General features: G+C 35.7%; 1 protein-coding gene across 8 annotated transcripts in view; it reads left to right on the top strand.

Moving 5' to 3' along the window:
* Positions 1–22,418, top strand: part of TMEM116 (transmembrane protein 116) — a 40,242-nt gene that overhangs the window by 12,555 nt on the left and 5,269 nt on the right. For 6 of the 8 annotated variants that reach the window (XM_043439367.1, XM_043439352.1, XM_043439344.1 and 3 more), the window contains 8 exons: positions 3,623–3,754; positions 13,418–13,522; positions 15,608–15,657; positions 16,762–16,845; positions 17,189–17,327; positions 19,313–19,457; positions 20,056–20,129; positions 20,886–21,417. In XM_043439367.1, the coding sequence (XP_043295302.1) occupies positions 3,623–3,754; positions 13,418–13,522; positions 15,608–15,657; positions 16,762–16,845; positions 17,189–17,327; positions 19,313–19,457; positions 20,056–20,129; positions 20,886–21,092 (936 nt within the window). In that variant the 3' untranslated portion in view covers positions 21,093–21,417. Of the gene's footprint in view, positions 1–3,622; positions 3,755–13,417; positions 13,523–15,607; positions 15,658–16,761; positions 16,846–17,188; positions 17,328–19,312; positions 19,458–20,011; positions 20,216–20,885; positions 21,418–22,418 lie in introns of those variants that run through there. The other 2 variants (XM_043439368.1, XM_043439369.1) reach the window with 2 other exon arrangements.

Here is a 22,418-nt window from a genome sequence, read left to right as displayed (position 1 = left end):
TGACATTCTTTGTAACCTGATTTCACTAGAAATATTGGGAAGCAGGGTTTTGGAAGAGTGTTAATATGGATTGCTTTAGGTATTTTACCTTACCAGGTAGACCTGGACCCAGAACCTCCTCAGGGAAAGTCTTTCACATAATGCATTCTGTCTCTGCATTTTATTTTGCTCTTGATTTTAATTAGACAAGTATAAATATATGGTTTTTTTTTAAAGATTTTTCTTTCATGTTTAGGATCATTATTAAGCTTTTTCATGTCTGTCTTAACTGCTATGCTGATTGTATTTTTATTGAAACATTTTTTATTTAAAAAAAAATTTGGCCGTGGCATGTGGGATCTTAGTTCCCTGACCAGGGATCAAACCAGTGCCCTTTGTAGTGGAAGCATGGATTCTTTACCAGTGGACCACCAGGGAAGTACCTTTTTAAAAAAGTTTTAGATTTTTTATGTTTTGTATTTTTCTTAAAGTGTGGTCTCTATCATACATTTCTTTGTATTACCTTTTATATAGTATCTTGTTAAACAGAAGGGGTGACATGTTTTTTTATTTCAATAATGGATGCATCAGTTTTGTTTTTGAATGGTATATACTTTACACATATATTTTTAGAAATATTATTTATTTATTTGGCTGCTCCTGGTCTTAGCTGCAGCACACGAGACCTTTTAGTTGTGGCATGCAAACTCTTAGTTTCGTTATGTGGGATATACCTGGATCACCTGCATTGGGAGTTGGGAGTCTCAGCCACTGGCCCACCAGGGAAGTCTCAGGTTTTGTTGTTTATTTGATTTTGTCTCCTATTACTAGAACTCATGATTTTCCAACCATGAGTGAAAGTATATAAACCTCTTTTTATCCTTTATTTCTCCATGAATGACCTTAGGTATGTTTTAATGACCAGCGGTTCCCTATGTTTAAGGTTATTTGTTGAATCATTAACTATAATTATGTTCTTGCTCACAAGCGCTGCTTGGCTGCCTTTCTGCTCCAGAGTTTATTTTGTATTCTGTTTTAATTTTTTACCCATTAACAGTTATAAACTTGTGGTAGGTCATAGACCAGTAAAATCTGTGAAAGAATTTAGTTTTTGCATTTTTGAACTTAACATAGATGGGATAACACTGTATTTTTGAGGATGTATTGCTTTGTGATTAGCTTTTTTTCCTCATTGTTACTTCTGAGGTTTGTCCACGGTGTTGTGTACAGCCCTGCTTCATTTCTTTCTCATGGATGTTTAGCATTCTGTGTTATGAACATACCACAGTTTATCTATCTGTGCTAGTATAAACAATCCGGTAGGTGTCTTCTGATGCCCACATGCAAAAACTTCTCTAATGTATTTACCTAATAATAGAATTGCTATAGGATATGGATATCCCGTAGATAATGCCAAGCTTTCTTCAAATGGTTGTGCCAGCAGTGTATGAAATGTCTTATTGCTTCATGTTCCCCTCAGTATTTGATATTGTCAGACTTAAAAATTTTTTGCCATGGGTGTGTAATATTTGTCCCACTGTATATTTTTTAAAAAATGGAATTTTATTTATTTTTGACTGCGCTGGATCTTCGTTGCTAAATGTGGGCTTTCTCTAGCTGCAGTACGCAGGGGCGATTCTCTAGTTGTGGCGCACAGGCTTAGTTGCCCCGAGGCATGTGGGGTCTTAGATCCCAGACCTGGAATTGAACCTGTGTCCCTGAATTAGCAGGCAGATTCTTAACCACTGGGCCACCAGGGAAGTCCCTGTCTCATTGTTGATTGATTGATTTGACTTTTGGTCCCCTTGTAGTTTATGACTGATTGACTTTGGTCTCCTTGTAATTTTAATTTTTTAATTTCCTTGATTACTGACTGGGTCAGATGTATTTTCACATGTTTATGGTTATTTGAATTTCTTAACTACCTGTTCAAATCTTATGTCCATTTTTTTCTATTAGTTTTTCTTATTGCATTTTAAGAGTTTTTGTTTTTAATATTGTTTGGACACTGTTCCTTTGTTAGTCATATGTGTTACAAAGATCTCCCACTTTGTAGCTTGTCTTTTCACTTTCTTTATGGTATCTTTTGACAAATGTTTTTCATTTTAATGTGGGCAAATTTTTAACTTTCTTTTAGAATTTTGTTTAGGAAAAACTTTCCCTAAAATTGAAGACATTCTTCTATATTACCTTTAAAAAACTTCTTAAAAAACCTTTATAGATTTTTGTCTTTCACATTTAGGTCTTTGAACTAGTTGAGACTAATTTTTGAGTGTGTGAAATAGAAAGTTGGGGCCCAATTTTTATCCATATGGATACCCAGTTGTTCTAGTATCACATTTTGAAAAGCCTATTCTTTCTCCACCCAGAAAGCTACCTCTGTCATGTATCAAAAGTTTATAAATCTTATATATATATATTTGCATGCTTAGGCCTGTTTGAGACTCCATTCTGTTCTGTTGATCTGTTTGTCCATCTCTGGGCTAATACCACTGTATCTACTTTATATTGTATCCAGCTTTATATTGTTTTGGTATGTGTAAGATAAGTCCTCTTTCTCCTTTTTCTTGAAGAATGTCATGGTTAACTTGATATTTTGTGTTTCAGTATCAAATTTAGAGCCAACTTCATCAAACTATACAAGAAAATATGTTGAGATATAATGATTTACATTTAATCTGTGTATCAGTTAAAGGAGAACTGACATTTTCATAATACTGGATCTTACAGTTCATGAACATTCACCTTATCTTTGGGGTCTTTTAATAAACATTTTATAATTTTCTCCATGGGGGCCCAAAACTGTTTTCAAGAAAGTGGGACGGTGTAGACCAAAAGGAGAAGGATACTAGAAAGTGAGACAGACAAACTTCAGAATGTAGTTAGAAATTGAAAGACAACATATATAATTCTTGCTGGTATTTTTCTCCATCTTGACTTCCATGATAACCATAGTTGATAACACTATATTGTATAATTGAAATTTGCTCAGAGAATAGAACGTAAATGTTAAATGTTCTCACACACATTTATGTTATATAAATAAATATGTGAGATGATGGATGTGTTCATTAGCTTGAGGCGAAATCCTTTCACAGTGTATATATACATCAAATCATCACATATACTTTAATTATCTTATAATTTTATTTGTCAGTTACACATCAGTAAAGAAAAATTGCAAATTAAACTATGTGACAATTTAAAAACACTTGTTTTCATGTTCTTTGTGTTCTTTTTTTTTTTTTGTTCTTTGTGTTCTTAACCGTATCCTAAAACACTCAGATATCATTTCTTACTGTTAGAAGATGTCGGCTGTGCAGCTAGAACACTTAAATTTCCCATTTGAGGTATGTCTCCATTACAAAATTTTTCATTTTTTCGTTCTTTCCTTTGACCCTGTATCTGAGGAAGGAATGTCTCTTTGAGAGAGAAGTTCCTCTGGTTCCAGAACAGTTGGAATAATTAAGATTACAGATTCCTTCCTGCCTGGATTATTCATTTAGATTCCCTACAGTTAGCCAGTAGCAGAGGCCCCAGAGAAGTTGTGCCCAGTTTTATACGAGAAAGGTTAAACATAATTGATTGTTACATTCTTTTGACTGCATCATTTTTGAAAGTATGAATTTTCTTGCTTTGACAGAGAAGACCACTCTTTTACCTGAGCTTCTCTGACCTCCTCTTGGGGATATACTGGCTCACTGAGGCACTTCTCTATGGAACTTCAACAGCCAATAAGGACATTGTCTGCTATAACCTGCAAGTAGTTGGACAGGTGAGTACTACTAGATTGAGACAACATCTTATATGAAAGGCACACTCTGATCTAAGTAAGAAGTGAAGATAACCCATCCTGGAAAGTGGGACCCTTTTATTTATTGTTACACTTTGAAATAATAGCTTTTACTGTTTTTCCACATTAAGAAACTACTTACTGTAGAAAATTTGGAAAATATGGAGAAGCAAAAAGGTAATTAAATCACCCAGATATAATTACTCTTCAATATTTTATGTATATTATGTATTTTCAATCTTCTTCTCTATAGATAAATACATTTTAGAGCTAATATAATAATACTCTTATAATCTGCTCTTATTATTCAACATACTCTGACCATATTTTCATGTAATGGAGTATATTTCAACATCTTTTGAGATTATTGCATTTTTTATTAATATAATAAATGTTGACTTTTAGAAATACTACATATGATTATATGTAAGTTATATATCTTTCATAAATTTTATCAGTGGATTAACCTACCTAGTACTATCAGTATATAATGCTTCTGAGACTTAGGATGTGAAAAAAGTAGAGGTTAATGTGCAGTCTATACTCACTGCTAGTTACTTCGTCTGGGAGTTGTTGCTAGAGGGGAAATTTGTTTTAATTTAGTAGGAAAATACTGATATGTAGTTAGTGATATGAACTCCAGGTACTAATAATATGTTACCTGTCTTGTATGAATTTAAGTATCTTAGAGACATACTTTATTCAGTCCTGCTTATAACCTCATAAATAGGGTTAAGGCTGTATTTTCTAAGGTAATAATAAATTATTATATTATAATATTATAATCTTTGTTGTTCAGTCATTTCAGTTGTGTCTGACTCTTTGCGACCTCATGGACTGCAGCCCTTCAGGCTTCCCTGTCCTTCATTCAGTTCAGTTCAGTTGCTCAGTTGTGTCCAGCTCTTTGCAACCGCATGGACTGCAGCACACCAGGCTTCCCTGTCCATCACCAACTCCCGGAGCTTGCTCAAACTCATGTACATTGAGTCAGTGATGCCATCCAACCATCTCATCTTCTGTGTTCCCCTTCTTCTCCTGCTTTCAGTCTTTCCCAGCATCAGGGTCTTTTCCAATGAGTCAGTTCTTTGCATCAGGTGGCCAAATATTGGAGCTTCAGCATCAGTCCTTCCAGTGAAAGTTCAGGGTTGATTCCTTTTAGGATTGACTGGATTGATCTCCTTGCAGTCCAAGGGACTCTCAAGATGATTCTTCATTCAGCACACAGTTTGAAAGCATCAATTTGGAGCTCAGCCTTCTTTAGGGTCCAACTCTCACATCTGTACATGACTACTGGAAAAACCATACCTTTGAATATATGGACCTTTGTTGGCAAAGTGGTGTCTCTGCTTTTTAATATGCTATCTAGGTTTGTCATAGCTGTCCTTCTAAGGAGCAAGTATCTTTTAATTTCATGACAGCAGTCACAGTCCACAGTGATTTTGGAGCACAAGAAAATAAAGTCTGTCACTGTTGCTATTTTTCCCCCATCTATTTGCCATGAAGTGATGGGATCGGATGCTTTATCTGAGTTTTTTGAATGTTAAGTTTTAAGCCAGCTTTTTCACTTTGCTCTTTCACCTTCATCAAGAGATTCTTTAGTTCCTCTTCGCTTTCTGCCATAAGAGTGGTGTCATCTGTTTTTTCTGAGGTTACTAATATTTCTCCTGGCAATCTTGATTCTAGCTTGTGCTTTATCCAGCCTGGCATTTCACATGATGTACTCTGTATATAAGGTAAATAAACAGGGTGACAATATACAGCCTTTGATGTACTCCTTTCTTAATTTTGAACCAGTCCATTGTTCCATGTCCAGTTCTAACTGTTGTTTCTTGACCTATATACAGGTTTCTCAGAAGGCAGGTATGGTGGTCTGGTAAAATTCTCTTTAAGAATTTTCCACAGTTTGTTGTGATCCACACAGTCAAAGGCTTTACCGTAGTCCATGAAGCAGAAGTTTTTCTGGAATTCTCTTGCTTTTTCTGTGATCCAGTGGATATTGGCAACTTGATCTTTGGCTCCCCTGCCTTTTCTAAATCCACCTATACATCTGGAAGTTTTCAGTTCATGTACTTTTTTTTTTCATTTATTTTTATTAGTTGGAGGCTAATTACTTTACAATATTATAGTGGTTTTTGCCATGCATTGACATGAATCAGCCATGGATTTACATATGTTCCCCATCCTGAACCCCGCTCCCACCTCCCTCCCCATTCCATCCCTCTGGGTCATCCCAGTGCACCAACCCTGAGCACTTGTCTCCAACCCGGACTGGCGATCTGTTTCACACTTGATAATATACATGTTTCGTGCTTGAAGGCTTTTGAGCATTATCTTACTAGAAAAAAAAAAAATCTGCATTGGAATCCTGGACCTGATTAACTTTGTGACCTTAGGCAAGTACTTCATCTTTCCAAACTCAGTCTCCTAAATCTATAAAACTGTCACTAATAACAATTACCTTGTGTTTGGCACAGATGTGATTAGTGTTACTTTATTTTTTGAACTTTATTGAACTATGTATTCAAAAACTACATATATTTAAAGTGTACATTTTTTATATATGGATGAAATCCTCACTGCAATCAAGTTAATAAACATTCCTATTTCTGTCACCCCCTAAAATTATTTCAAATGTTTTTTCCCTTAAATGCATTGTAAATAGTTGCTTTTCAAAATACTGGTTGGGGAGAAGGAAATGGCAACCCACTCCAGTATTCTTGCCTGGAAAATCCCGTGGATGGAGGAGCCTGGTAGACTACAGTCCGTGGGGTCATGAAGAGTCAGACATGACTGAGCGACTTCACTTACTTTCTTTTACACAGGATTAAAGGAGGCTCCATGATGACACTTGGTTCTTCCTGAACTCATTTTTCTCAATCCTTGAGCTGCTAATGGCTCAGCAAACCAATACATCTTCCTCATGAAAATGTTTTTCTTAATAAGCTATATTAATGAAACTCTATATTTGCTTGGAAATCTGCCTGTCTTCAAGATTCATGTCAATTGTTTTATGGCCAGAGATGACTCCCTTTGTGCCAATTCTATCTCAAAATGCTTGCTAACCAGTATAGAATGCTTTGCTAAAAACTAAAAACTCTCTCAAAATGCTTGCTAATCGGTATGTAGTGCTTTGCTAAAAACTAACAAGGGGGCACTGTTTATGTCCCCTTCTGATGTCTATGTCAGAAGCTTTCTCTATCCCTTTGCACTTTAATAAAACTCTGCTATACACACACAAAAATAAAAATACTGTTTGGATGTTTCCAACATCTGGTCATTTCTGAGTTGATGTTTGATGATTATCTTCTCCCAAGAGAGTCAGTGACATTTTTCTTTTCTTTATATATAGAATGTAATTATCGTATCATCTTTAGGCAGTGGTTCAGATCTCAGTCTATTTCTCTAAGCCTTGGCTGTGCTGTTTTGGGACTACCATGCTCATGCATGGTATAGGGGTTAGGCTGAAACTTATATGGAATCACACACAGAATCAGAGCATCCTCATTTCTGACTCTTAGCATTTCTGGGATTCTCCCCATGCTTTTCCACACCTTCCTGCCTGATGGGAGCCCTTCTCCAGTTTCTGTAGCCTAAAGGATGGGTTTCTATTAGAGTTTTAGGTGCCTACATTGAGCAGCATCATGATTGGGGTACACATTTGAGGCAAAACTGTGAGAGAGAAAAAGTTTGGGAAACTTATTTCTGTGCAGTTCACTTCTTCACATTTGACTCCCTTCTGTAATCCACTTTTGTTTACTTTTCAGAGTCCTCAAGTAGTTAATTTTTATATTTTTACCAGACAGTTTTTCTTTGTAATCAGTGGAAGGGATGGGCTATAGAGGGCTTAAACACAGTAGCTTATTTATTTAATGAATTAGTTGTAGTTTTTGAAATTGTGGTAAAACACATTTAACATAGAATTTTCCATTTAACCATTAAAAAATTTTAGGTTTTGGTAAAAATACATAACAAAATTTAGTATTTTAGCCACTTTTAAGTATACAGTTCAGCAGCATACATTCACATTGTTGTGTAACTATTATCACTATTCACCTCCAGATATTTTTATTATCCCAGACTGATATTCTTTATCCTTTAAATAATACCTCTCCATTTCTTCTACCTTCCAGCCTCTGGTAACCACCTATGAATTTGACTACTCTGGGTACCTCATGTGTGTACTAAGTTGCTTCTTGTCTGACTCTTCATGTCCGACTCTTTGCGACCCTGTGAACTATAGCCCACAAGGCTTCTCTGTCCATGGGGATTCTCCAGGCTAGAATACTGGAGTGGGTTGCCATGCCCTCTTCTAGGGGATCTTCCCAACCCAGGGATTGAACCCACATCTCTTTTGTCTCCTGCATTGGTAGGTGGGTTCTTTACCACTAGCACCACCTGGGAAGCAGTGGGTACCTCATATCAGTAGAATAATACAGTATTTGACCTTCTGTGTTAGCTTGTTTCACCGAGCTTAATGTCTTCAAGGTGTTGTAGCATGTGTCAGAATTTCTTTTTTTTTAATTTAAGATATAATTGATGTATAATATTTTATTAGTTTCAGATGTACAACATAGTGATTCACTTTTTAATAGATTATACTCTGTTTTGTTTAAAGTTATAAAATATTGGCTATATTCTCTGTGCTGTATAATATATCTTTGTATCTTGTTTATTTTATACATAGTAGCTTGTAACTTGTTCATCCCCTACCCATTTTTTGCCCCTCCCTCATCTGTTTTTTTCCCACTGATAACCACTTGTTAATTTTCCAGGCGAGAATATAAACTAGTGGTTACAATCTGTAGGATCCCAAAGAGTCACACAGGACTGAAGCAACTTAGCACAACCAGTTGTTTTATTAGGTATATCTCTGAGTTTGTTTCTGTTTTGTTATATTTATTCATTTGTTTTATTTTTTAGATTCCACATATAGGTAGTAACATATAGTATTTATCTTTCTCTGATTATTTCACTAAACATTATACTTTCCCCTTCCATCTATGTTGTTGTAAATGGCAAATTTTCATTCTTTCTTATGGCTGTGTAATATTGTATTGTGTGTATGTATGTGTATATATATATATTTATTTGTACACCACATATTTGTATTTATTCATTTGTTGATGGACAGTTAAGTTTCTTCCATATCTTGGTTATTTTAAATAATGCTGCTATGAATATTAGAGCTTGATATTGTCTTTTCAAATTACTGTTTTCTTTTTCTTTGGCTATATATGCTCAGGAGTAGAATTGCTGGATCATATGGTAATTATATTTTTTTCAGGAACCTCCATATTGTTTTCCATAGTGGCTGAAACATTTTACATTCCCAACTGTTACAGGGTTCTCCTTTTCCCCACATCCTCACCAGCATTTGTTATTGGTGGTCATTTTTGTGATATCCATTCTGACAGATGTGAGATAATATCTCATTGTGGTTTTTATTTGCATTATCCTGATAATTAGCAACATTGAACATTTTTTTGTGTGCCTCTTGGCTATCTGTATGTCTTCTTTGGAAAAATGTCTATTCAGTTCTGCCCATTTAAAAATTTGGTTTTTTGGCTTTTTGATATTGAGCTGTATAAGCTATTCATATATTAGCTCCTTATTGAATATATCATTTGCAAATATTGTCTCCTGTTCTGTAGTTTGTCTTTTCTTTTTCTCAGTGGTTTGCTTTACTGTGCAAAAGCATTTAAGTTTAATTAGATCTCATTTGTTTATTTTTCTTTTGTTTCTTTTGCATGAGGAGACATCCTAAAAAATATTTCTGTGTCAGAGTATTCTGCCTGTGTTTTCTTTTAAGAGTTTTTATGGCTTCCTGTCCTACATTTAGGTCTTTGATCCATTTTGAGTTTATTTTTGTATATGGTATGATCATAGTTGTTGTTTGGTTGCTAAGTTGTGTCCAATTTTTTGCGACCTGTTGGACTGTAGCACACTAGGCTCCTCCTTCTTTCTTTCTTTTTTTTTCTTTTTTTTTTTTTTTTAGGCTCCTCTTTCCATGGGATTGCTGAGGCAGAAATACTGGAATGGGTCGCCATTTCCTTTTCCACAGATCTTCCTGACTTGGGGATCAAACCTGCATCTGCTGCATGGCAGGCTGATTCTTTACTGCTGAGCCACCAAGGGAAGCACTATATGGTGTGATAAAATGTTCAAATTTCATCCTTTTACACATAGCTGTCCAGTTTTCCCAGCAACATTTATTGATGAGTATCTTTTCACATTGTTTATTTTTGCCTCTTTTGATAGATTAATTGACCATAAGTGTGTGGTTAATTTCTGGGCTCCTTATTTTGTTCCATTGATCTGTGTGCCTGTTTTTATGCCAATACCATACTGTTTTGATGACTTACCTTTGTACTGTAGTCTGAAGTCAGGGAATGTAACAACTCCAGCTTTGTTCTTTTTTTTCTAGCTTTCTTTGGCTATTCTGGGTCTTCTGTGGTTCCGTATAAATTTTAGGATTATTTGTTCTAGTACTCCTAGATATTTTCATAGAGATTGTTGCATTGAGTCTGTAGATTGCTTTGGATACTATGGACATTTTAACAATATTAATTCTTCCAATCCATGAACATGGTGTATCTTTTCATTTCTTTGTATCATCTAAAATTTCCTTTGTCATCATTCTATAGTTTTCAGAATATGTCTTTCACCTCTTTAGTTAAGTTTTTTTTTTTTTGGATGCTGTTTTAAATGGAATTGGGTTTTTTTGCTTTCTCTTTCTGATAGTTCCTTCTCCAGGGAATCTTCCCGACCCAGGGATCAAACCCAGGTCTCTTGCATTGCAGGCAGACACTTTACCCTCTGAGCCACCAGGGAAGCCCATATAGAAAAGCAACAGATTTCTGTATATCAACCTTGTGTCTTGCAACTTTACTGAATTCACTGATGAGCTCTAGTAGTTTTTTTTGGTAGAGATTTTAAGGTTCTGTATGTGTAGTATCATGTCATCTACAGATAGTGACCATTGTACTTCTTCTCTTCTAACTTGGAAGCCTTTTCTTTTTTTTGTCTGATTGTTGTAGCTGAGACTTCTATTACTATTGAATAGAAGTGGTGAAAAAAAAAAAAAAAAAGAAGTGGTGAGAAATGGCACCCTTGTCTTATTCCTGATCTTCGAGGACCACTTTTCACTGTTGAGTATGATATTAGCTGTGGTCTTGTCATCCATGACCTTTATTATATTGAGGCATAGTTCCCTCTATACCCAGTTTGTGGAGAGTTTTTTTCGTAAATGGATGTTGAATTTTGTCAGAAGCTTTTTCTGCATCTATTAGGATCATGATTTTTTGTTTGTTTGTTTTGGGATCATGATTTTTATTTTCTTGTTTGTTAATATGGTACACCACATTGACTGATTTGTGGATATTGAACAATTTTTGCATTCTGGGATAAATTCCACTTGATCATGGTGTATGTTCCTTTTTATGTTTTGTTGAATTTGGTTTGTTAATATTTTGTTGAGGATTTTGACATCTAATCTCATGATTATGTTGTACCTTGGTATGTTTTCTTCATGTTATGTTTGGTTTTATTAAGTTTCTTGGACATGGTGGTTTGTATTTTCATCAAATTTGAAAATTTTTTGGTTATTATCCCCTCAAATATATTTTTTTTCCTCCCTTCCTCTCTACTCCTGCTGGAATTCCAATCCCATATTAGGGATTATTAGCCTACTTGTATTGTTACATAACTCACTGAAGTTTTGTTCCTTTTTTTCAAAGTCTTTTATCTCTAGGTGTTTCGTTTTACTTTCCATTTCTGTGTCTTCAAGTTTACTAATTTTTTGCAATTTCTAATTTTCCATGTTTTAAATTCCATATATTTTTCATCTCTAGACTTTCAGCTTGGATCTTTTTTATATCTTTCATTTCTCAATGTTGTCCTAATGCTTTCCTCTACCTTCTTGGACATACTGAGTATATTTACAGTAGTTCCTTTAACTTTTTTTTCCTAATTTTTATAATCTATGTTGTTTCTGGGTCCATTGCTATTGATTAATTTTTCTCTTGACTATGGGCCATAATTTCCTGCTTATCTACATGACTTACAATATTTTAATACACACCAGATATTATAGATTTTATATTGTTGAGTATTGGGTTTTATATATACATATAAATCCCCTTTAAATTCAGGAATTTTGTCTTCAGTGTAGTTAACTCTGAGTTTGTTTGATCCTTTGTTTTTTTGAAGGCTTGCTTTTAAGCTTAGTTAGGGCAGTATTTCATGTACAGCTAATTTGGTTTGATTAGTAGGGCAGTACTCTTCTTATGATTTTACATTATTATTCTACAATACTGCCATTCAGCCTATGGATCAGGAAGTCTTTCCACACTGGCTGATGGAGACACAAGCTATTCCTTTAGGGATTTTTTTTTTGAAGGTTGTTCTACATACTCCTTTCTGGTGCTTCTTTTTCTGTTCATGGTTTTCTCTCCCATGTGTATACTTAACCAAAGACTTGAAGGTACCTCTGCAAACCTGCAGAGCGCTAGGTTTCTGTGTATCTGCCTCTTCTCTGATAATTTGCTTCACACATTTTAGCTGCCTTGGCCTCTCTGAACACTGAAATCTGTCTCAACTCACAGACAGCTTATTTCTTTTGGATTCCCCTTCACCACACTCACTTTGCCCAGCTGGTTAGCTGGGTTCAACTTGTTTGTTTTTCTTTTTTTCGGGGATTACTGTTCTGTACTGATTGTTATCTGATGTTTGAAAACAGGGTGTTTTCATGTATTTTGTCCAGGTTTTAGTTTTTTAAGGCTGAGGTGCAAATTCTATTCCTTTTATTTCATCAAAGATGGAAGCAAAATTTCCTTCTCTTAGATTTTTGTCCTACTGATTTGTTGCAATCTTGTCAGCTCTTTGATGTTTTTAAAGATTAAAAAAATATTCATGTTTAGTTCTTTTGAATGGAAAGTTTGGTTCGGATAGCCTAGGCTTTCATTATTAGAAATGGAAATTCTTATGTCCTTTTCTTTATTTTTTAAAATTTTTATTGGAGTATAGTTGATTTACAATATTGTGTTAATTTCAGGTATACAGCAAAGTGAATCTGTTATACGTAAACAAATATCCACTCTTTTTTTAGGTTCTTTTCCCATATAGGCCATTACAGAGTATTGAGTAGAGTTCCCTGTACTATACAGTAAGTCCTTACTAGTTAACTATTTTGTATAGAGCAGTCTGTATAGGTCAACCCCAATCTCACAATTTATCCCTCCCCCACCCCTTATCCCCTGGTAAACTTGTTTATTTTCTACATCTGTGAGTTTACTTCTGTTTTGTAAAAAAATTCATTTGTACCCTTCTGATGTCCTTTTCAATTAAAAAATGAAATAGAAAAAGATTCTATGATATCCTCATAAAAATAGAACAGTTGAATGAGAGGAGGTGGATAATGTTGTGGTTCTTCTGAACAGTCAAAAGGATAAAATAAGGACGCTGGGACATATTTTAGGTAGGCCTGGGTTGAATTCTCAGACTTGGCCCAGTTTTGCATGATAGGGATGCTAGATGGTAAGTTACTAATAGACCAGTAGGTAGGATTCTTACAGTAGAAAATAATGAAATAAATTGAAAGAAGCCATAGTGGGACAGTTATGATCAGTTGTTTTGATTTTCATCTAGGTATTATACATCTCCTCATTTTTCTACACCATCAATTATATCTGGTATCTGTACAAAGAACTGAGGATGAAACCTAGCCAGAGTGCACAGAGGACCTTTTCACTGGTAAGTTTTATTCAGAGCTGATAGTTAAGAACAGTATGCTAAAACAAATGCACATGTCCTTGACAAATAGTTTAGCACTTAGCACTGACTAGGTGAATTCACTGGAGTTGATAAGAGAGAAAACTCATGGAGTTTCCACTCTGTTGACATGATTTCTCTACTCTTTTGCCACCATCACCACCCCTACCGCCACCACCACCACCAACAGGATTTGATTATAGGAAACATTATTTACAGTATTACCATTCCTGCCTGGTTCCTTTCAGTGAGGGAAATCCTTCTTGGCTCTATGCCAGTCCATCATTGTTAAAGAAGATCTTGGCGAGCAGGTAGGGAAAATGCCCAGCTAGCTAACATGGGATTTGGGTATTGGAAAGGCAGAGTGTTGTGGTCTGAAGTATTTTGTTGGTTTATGTGGGTAACACATATTGGTTTGCAGAAGGGCAGAGGAATAAGTGCATGGTAATTAGAAAACAAGATGGATCCAGGAAGCAACCCGTTCCTTCTTTGATTCGCAAAAGAGTTTTGGACACTGTCTAGCATTGCAGAAAGAGAAGAGAACACTTGGTAAATAAGTCAACATACCTGGATCCTTTTCTGTGTATGCATATCTTACATATATCACATAATTCACCTGTTTCAGGTGTACAATTCAGTGTTTTGTTTTTTTTTTAATTCAGTGGTTTTAAAAGTAAACTTACCAGGTTGTAAAATTATCATAAATCAGTTTCAGAATATTTTCTTTACTCCAGTAAAATCCTTCATGCATATTTACTGTTAATTTGTTTTCCATACCCTGACCTGCCCTTGTTGTTCAGTCACTAAGTTGTGTTTGGCTCACCCTGCTCTAGGCAACCGCTAATACACTTTCTGTCTCTATAGATTTTCATTTTCTGGACATTTCATATAGATATTTTATATATCATACAAAATATTTTGATGTCTGGTTTATTTTATTTGGTATAATGCTTTTTAAATTCATTCATTGTATATAAGTAATTCATTCCTTTCTATTGCTGAATAGTATTCCATTGTATAGTACTCTTAGTTCCTTATTTCTGATTCTTTAAGTGAATCACTAGGTAATTTAGCAGAATACATTTTTATGTTGTTATCATTGTTCATTTCTTCAACTGTCTTTGTGTGTATTTTATCTTACTCAATATTCTAGTCCTCTTATTTATGCCATATCCATTCTGTTGTGGCTTTTTGAAGGAGAATTTTTGTTCAAGAGCACCATGGAATAAATGAATCTAGAAAGCCTCCCAGCATATTTTTTCCAAAGCCTACAGTTCTAGAACAAATGAAAGTGGTATCCTATCATGCAATGATGAAACGCAGCAAATGTTTGTTGAATGAATAAATGGTATTATAGCATTGTGAAAAGAGCATTTGAAAGTAAATTGGGAGATCTGTCCTCTAAACCTATTTCTGTCATTATATCTCCTGTACAACCTTGGGCACATCATCTTCCTTTCTTGGGCCTCAATTTTTCATCATAAAAATGAAGTGCTGGGGGACTTCCCTCATGGTCCAGTGGTTAAAAGTTCACCTTCCAATGCAGGGAACATGGGTTCCTATCTTCTAGATAGATCTTATATTCAAGGTGCCTTTTTTGATTCTGTCTTATACTAACCCTGGGCTGTTAATGGTTTCTGCTGGTCATCTTACACATAGACTTTTACTCCACGCATAAGGTCTGAACAGTTTACACATCCCTTGATCTAAAAGAGGAGAGGATTGAGCAGTTATTAGAAGATGAAGATTTACTGTGTAATTTCATATTAGCCTTTCTTCTTAAGAGAATTTGTTGTGGTATCCAAATCTTATATTAAGCTACTTCCTGCAGGCCCTCTTTGTAGCTACTGGTGTATTTTTTAATATACAGTAATACAGATAAAATTTTCTTTATGTTCAGTGCTAAGAAACTATTCATTTCATTTACTTTTTTATCAGATATTGCTTAACTGAAGCAAACCTGCTATTGGGAATTTTTGTGCTATCAAATAGTAAGTGATGACCTGGTCTTATTATAATATGATTGGCAATATCCTAAGACATTACTCATGTTTATTATTTTCATAGGTTATAGATTATACCTGCCGAATTGGTCAAATAGCCATCATTTTGTCCAGGTAAGATTTTTTTCCTTCCTAGCATGGTGTAGACTCATTATTCTTGGGTCCGGGTGCGAACAATTAAAAGGACAGAGCTCTTATTTCCGTTCATTCTGTCACTCCTTGGTCCTCACATAACTTTACTGAGTAGGAAGCAACAAATATGTAATCACTGATTCCATTTTCCCAGGTAAAATAGGCAAGCAGTTTGAAGTTACAGATTGGGTTTTAGCCCCAGTTCTGCAGTTAACTGTATGTGACCTTGAGTGAATATTTTTCCTTTAAGTCTTTTGCCTTCTAATTCTTTTTCATATATCATGAAAGCTATAATAGATGATTTTCAAGAACTTATTCACCTTTATAACATTGGGCGAGACTCTTTTACTAAACTCAGAAAGGATCTGGATCTCACCTAAAGTGATGGTCACATTGAGTTGATTTTAGACGTTGTTCTGTTTTACTCCTGGATCTTTTCCAGTTATAGAAATCTGCATATATTAAGCTGGATAAATAACTGTTTGCCTAAGGCTGTGTTTTGGAAAAATTCTCAGGGAACGGACAGATCACACAGCTCTTTGGTAGATTTTTTTCATTTCATTTTGACCCACTTGGTTTTTTAATCTGATGATGCAACTCCCTGAGTGCATGCTTAGTCACTCAGTCTTGTCCGACTGCGACACCATGGACTGTAGCCTGCCAGGCTCCTCCATCCATAGAATTTTCCAAGCAAGAATACTGTAGTGGGTTGCCATTTTCTGCTCAGGGAACCTTCCCAACCTAGAAACTAAAGTCACATCTCTTATGTCTCCTGCCTTAGCAGATGGATTCTTTACTACTTTGCCACCTGGGAAGCCCACAGCTCCCAGAGACTCTCGGTGAAAATCTGTTAGGTTTTATTAACCTAGATATAAAATGCATTTCCTGCTTCATTTCACCAGGAACTTGAAAAGAAAGTATACTTAAAGTTTTTGAAGTATTTTTCTTGAAGAAATGAAATGTGTATGTTTTCATGGAGAATGGGTAGGGTAATGGTATTGGGAGAAGGATAGGAGAATATTTTGCACAGGGAAAAAGGCATAAAAAAGTCTGAATATTAGGGTGATAATTTTTTTTTCCTCCCAGTCTGATACCTCTACTGTTGATGGTACCTGTATTCTGTTTGGGCAATGTCAGTGAATGTTTCCGCAACTTCAGCCAGAGCCACAGGTAAGTGAGGACCTAACCTATCATTTTCATGGTAGACTACACCTATTCTTTTCTATAAATTAAGATGGAAGAAGACTTTGTACATCCATGCTGGCCAGGGTGCTTGTATTTTAAATGGGCTATGGATAGGGGCTATAGTCAAGGCTAAAAATACATTAGGTAGAAATATGACATAAAATGACTAGATGAGAATGTTTCAGTGAGAAGGAACAAGGTATTATGGACAAGGCTTAGCTACATGATAAGTAAAAATTATATACTCATTAACTTTTGTTGCACCAAATGGCTATCTCTCTTGTCTTACACCTATAGCAACACTCCTGACCATTGATTCTCTTCCTAGGTGTATCCTGATGTACTCACCACCACCAGCCATGGCTGAGCTCCTGCCTTCTGCCAACACATCAGTCTGTAGCACACTTTATTTTTATGGGCTCATCATTTTCCTGGCCAGCTTTGTACTCAGCTTCTTTACCATTGTGGTACTGTACCTCCCTATCTGCCTTTATGGAAAGCGGGATGAGGTGGGGTGAGGTGGTGCAATATTTACGGGCCTGGGAAAGATGTGGTACAGAGGCACTTCTTATAGTCCTAGAACCAAGAAAGTGACTGGTACATATTGATAATTTAATTTCTTCCTCAGTCTTTGGTACTTCCCAAGGTCAAATGATGAGTGGGGAAAAGAGCCTATATTCATTAGGTGAGAATTATGCTCATTCTAGAACTAGTATGTGTTCCTGTGGATCCTCATGAAGGACAAGACCAGAAAACTAGTATGTGTCAAGTATATTCTTTATATAGTATGATTTTCTGGAGCACAGAAGATGTTCTTTGATTTAATTTTCCAAATAGAGTTTTCTTTTCTCGGTTCTTTATTGAATATAAATTTGTGCTTATCCTATATCTAACTGAATTTAAAGTGCTTAATGGTTCATACAGTTACTAAATACTCCTTTGATATCATCAGAAGGATGGACAATTAAATAATCATCTGTGGGACAATATATTATTTATATATAGCTGCCTAGGGCAAAATCAGTAAGCAAGGAAATATGCCTTTTAATTGCCAAATCTACTTTTCAATATCATTTCTCCTCTTTGCATGCTAGTTCAGGGATTACAAATTATGCTTGTAGACCAACTTTATCCCACAAATTTTTTTCTTTTTGCTAGCATACCTAGCATGTGTGAATGAAATGCAATAGTGGAGTATTTTCTTTGATAATTCAAAAAGAAGTTATGGAGGTAGCTTTGATCAAATCAGCAACTTTGTAAAGAAAGCACAGTGACTACTTCATGTTAAAATGGCCTTGATGGTTTTCACTTAGAACTGATTGACAGTAGAGACAGGTCTCCCAAAACATGGGACCCTGGGGATTCCTGTTTGCTCCTTGAGAGTAACCCAGACTTCAGTGGACATTCAGAACTGGCATTCTGATTCTTTTTTAATCAGCAGATGGTGAACTGATTTCTACTAGACATAAATAATCTCAAATCAAGTTTCGTCCTCCTTTTGATTCCTGTGTCTCTGGGTAAAGGAAAACACATGACTGAACTTAAGGAATAGGGTTATTAACTTAGACAGTAGATCTGGATTATTTGAAAAAAGTTTCAGATTTGGTCACATTTTATTTTTTTGTTGTTTTACTTGTTTTAGTCACTAAAGTTGTGTCCAACTCTTTTGCAATTCCATAGACTGTAGCCCCACCTAGGTTCCTTTGTCCATGGGATTTCCCAGGCAAGAATACTGGAATGGGTTGCCATTTCCTTCTCCAGGGAGATCTTCCCAACCCAGGGATAGAACCTGCGTCTCCTCCATTGGCAGGCAGATTCTTTACCACAGAGCCACCTGGAAAGCTCAGGTTTATTACCTAATTTACTCCCCCACAGAAAAGATATTTAACTGATTTATATTTATTTCGTTAACTAAAGCGTATTCAAATTGCTCCCAATTGGAAGGGAAAAACAATGTTTTCCATCTAAAGATAGTAAGAAACTTCCTAAAACTGTTTTTGTTGGAAGCTGAGAATATTAAGCTCTGTCAAGTGCTAAAGTATTTATTTAAAAGGTATTAAGCTAGAACACTGTCTAACACAACCTCTAAGAAAGTGTTTTATAAGAGAATCTGGTTAGGTCTTAGTTTAACTTCCCATGCATATTGCAAGTAACCTCATTGAGAAAAATAAAAGCCTTAGGGTTGATGTAAATTTTACATATTGAACATGATAACCACAAGTTTGACTAATGTTTGTCCATTTCCCTGGCCAAGCAAAAGATCACTCTGGAGAATTTTCTCTCAAAAGAAAAAAAGGAAAACCTGATCTCAGATGGCAAAGACAATAATGATAAGAGGATAGTCTTTCCTGCTGTCAGATCGTAAGAGAAGGCTCTCTCTAAAATGACAGACTAGACAGGGAAGTTTTAGTAAGCGTTAGGCAGACTACTCACTGCTATAACCCATGTTTAGGTCTTACTCATTCAAGCCCAGACACTTTACAAGAAGTTTCTGAAATCGACTGGCTTTCTGGGGAGTGAACAGTGGGCAGTTATTCACATCATGGAGCTGCGAGTGCGCTTCTACCCAGTGGCCTTCTTTTGCTGCTGGAGCCCAGGTGGGTATCTTAACTGAAAGATCTGGGCAGTGAAAAGGGTAATTGTTAGACTGTAATCAAGCAAAGTAGTTTCACCAAGAAGTTTGACTACAAATTCCTGTCCAGCATATAAAATTTACTTTGGTCCCACCCATATTTCCAGTTTTTCTCAACCTCCTTAACTTCTTTTCCTTCTTATGTTTTTAGAAATTGAGATAATTAGACGTGAAATAATATGAGAGGAAATATCATGACAGAACTCAGAGATATTAACACCTGCCCTTCCTACTATACAGAGTTATAATGTGAGGATCAGATTTGATAATGTTTATGAAAAGGCTTGATAAACATAAGTTAAAAATTGTAACTTAAGTCCTTCCTATAGTATGTCTTGCTTCCATTACTACTCTTAATAATCTGCAGTTTAATCACTGAGGAATAGCAGTGGAGACCTGCTATTGGAAGAGACCAGAAGCCATTGGTTTATATAACTGGTTAATCTCACTGCTAGTCTTCATTATGCCTATAATTCTCACAGTGCTTAAGTGTTTATACTGAAAAAAATTTATGCGCAGGTACCCAGAATTGGCAACAAGATCTGTGCTTCATGTTTTCACAGCTGTCATTCTGATGATCATAAAACTGACAAAACTACAGGACACCAAACTTCATATGGCCCTCTATGTTCTCCAGGTAACATCTTCAAAAAAACACCCAGCATGTCTGTTCTTACACTTTCTTATCCTGTTCTCTTACATTGCCAAAATTCAGTAAGCACATTTTTCCCCCCTTAGGGTATTTCTTTTTACATTGCAAGAGAAAAATATATTATTTACATTCAATCCTGAAAAATGTGAAAATTTCCTCATTGATGACGTAGATATCTTTATGAAAGTGCTGCCATGAATTTCAGAGCTTGTGTGTCTCTAGCCAATTTCATTTTATTGATGTGTTTTTTTAAGGGATGGGTAACAAAAGACAATCTCTACCAGGTAATGTTCTTATGAAACACTGATAGTGACATGATTGTCTCTCATCCAGAGTGAAATTAATAGATAAATTAGCTGTTCTAGGTGAACAGAGAGAAAGAAATAAAGAAAAGAATGATTCTTTCCCTCCTTGTCAGATTTAAGTAGGTTTTTTGGGCTCTCAGACTATGCTGCTTGGCAGTTTCCTCAAGCGTAACCCAGGAAATGGGGCAATAAGGTGGGACATTGAAACCACTTCATTGTCTGTATGTATATAGTAAGAAATATGACTAACTCTCATGACAATGAACAGTGTGAAAAGTGAGTTCAGGAAGAGATGAAAAATGGTTTTCAAAAACAACACCAAATCTTGATTTTTGAAGTGAATATAACAATGATTTATAAATAAGAGGAATGGAACTCTTCCCCAAATCTCTGAAAACCTGAAGAATGGGCTCCATCACCCCTTCATCTCCTCCAGGCTCTAACAACATCATCTCAGGGTCTGCTCAACTGTGGAGTATATGGCTGGACACAGTACAAGTTCTACCAACTAAAGCAAGAAGCTCGGCGTGATGCAGACACACAGACACCATTATTATGCTCACAGAAAAGAGTCTATTGCAGGGGCCTAGATCCGTTGGAGTCAACTCTTGCTTTTGCTACTAGCACCTCTACCATTCTTTGAAACTATAAAACTAGAACATCCAGAACTGGAATTATTCTGCACTAATGGTTTGGGCAGAGTGTTTGAGGCCAACATCTTAAGTCTTTTCTAACCGTGCCTTAAGCTATAGAAGTGAAAGAGAATATAGTACCATGATTAGTAGCTACTCTAGTTGAAGTGGGTGGAATCTATCTATTATTCTTAGATGCACAGATTAAGTCACTGTTCAGGGAGATGAAGCTACTTGCCACCTAACAGATACACTCATATTACTTGAATAGATACTAGATTTGTGGAGTCTCTTCTGGAAAAAAATAAATTCCAAGTTATTATTAGTTATTATTTATACAGAGTATTTCCAGGCCCTCTACTGTGGTTGTGGGAGAAGCAGTGTGGCATGTAACAACTTTCTTAGATATTTACATTGCTCTTCCTTCCATTGTACAAAGAAAGTCCTGGTTTTACATTCTTTGAACAGAGTTTTGGAAATTCAGAAAAAGCAAGGACAGAAGGTGTCAAAAAATTGATAGGGAGATCCTCAGACACTCCACATCCTAGTCTCATATATATTCCATGCTGTTCTAGGTATTAACAACAGAAACCATTCCCTTCTAGAAAGTTAAGGCCAGTCTTTTGAAGTTACAGTGGATAATAAGATTTAAGAGAAATCAGGATTAAAACTGAATCAAAAACTTCTCAATTTACATTTATAAGCAGAAATCCTAGGTTGTAGGTTTCATAGTGCTTGGATGTAGAATTAGATTGAACAGTATGAACTTGCCATTTTTGTAGGTTAAAGTGGTCTAATGTCATCTATTTTACATGGTTCAACCTGACTGGAAGTGCTAAATATATGTTTATTGAATAAATGAATAAATAGGTGAATGAATGACTAACAAGTAGAATTGAACTTTTGGGAAAGAAAAGACTCCCACACTGAAGAGGCCCGTTCATGGGTAGGAATGTTTAATGTTTCTTCCTCTTTAGTCACGTAACAAATAATGTTTGGTCTCTCCAGTTGTCATGAGCAAAGCCAAACCAGGGCCAGGGAATCAGATGCTGTGATGCCTAAACAAAGGGGAAAGCCAAATGGACAAAAACTAGAACGATAATCAACTAAAACATCTGGAATGTTTATTAAATCAGATACTTTTCGCCTAATATATTTCCTTGGCCTGTGCAATATCGTTAAGATTAAAGAAAATTGACAGAGTAGATTATAATGGGAGATAAAACAGTATACAATATATTAGAAATATATTAGATAATATATTAGAAATCAGTCCTGAATATTCATTGGAAGGACTGATGCTGAAGCTGAAACTCCAATACTTTGGCCACCTGATG

This window comes from Cervus canadensis, chromosome 1 (genome assembly GCF_019320065.1).
Source record: "Cervus canadensis isolate Bull #8, Minnesota chromosome 1, ASM1932006v1, whole genome shotgun sequence".
NCBI lineage: Eukaryota > Metazoa > Chordata > Mammalia > Artiodactyla > Cervidae > Cervus > Cervus canadensis.
The sequence above is the reverse complement of the archived record's forward strand: the minus strand, read 5'-3'. Positions and strand labels throughout refer to the sequence as shown.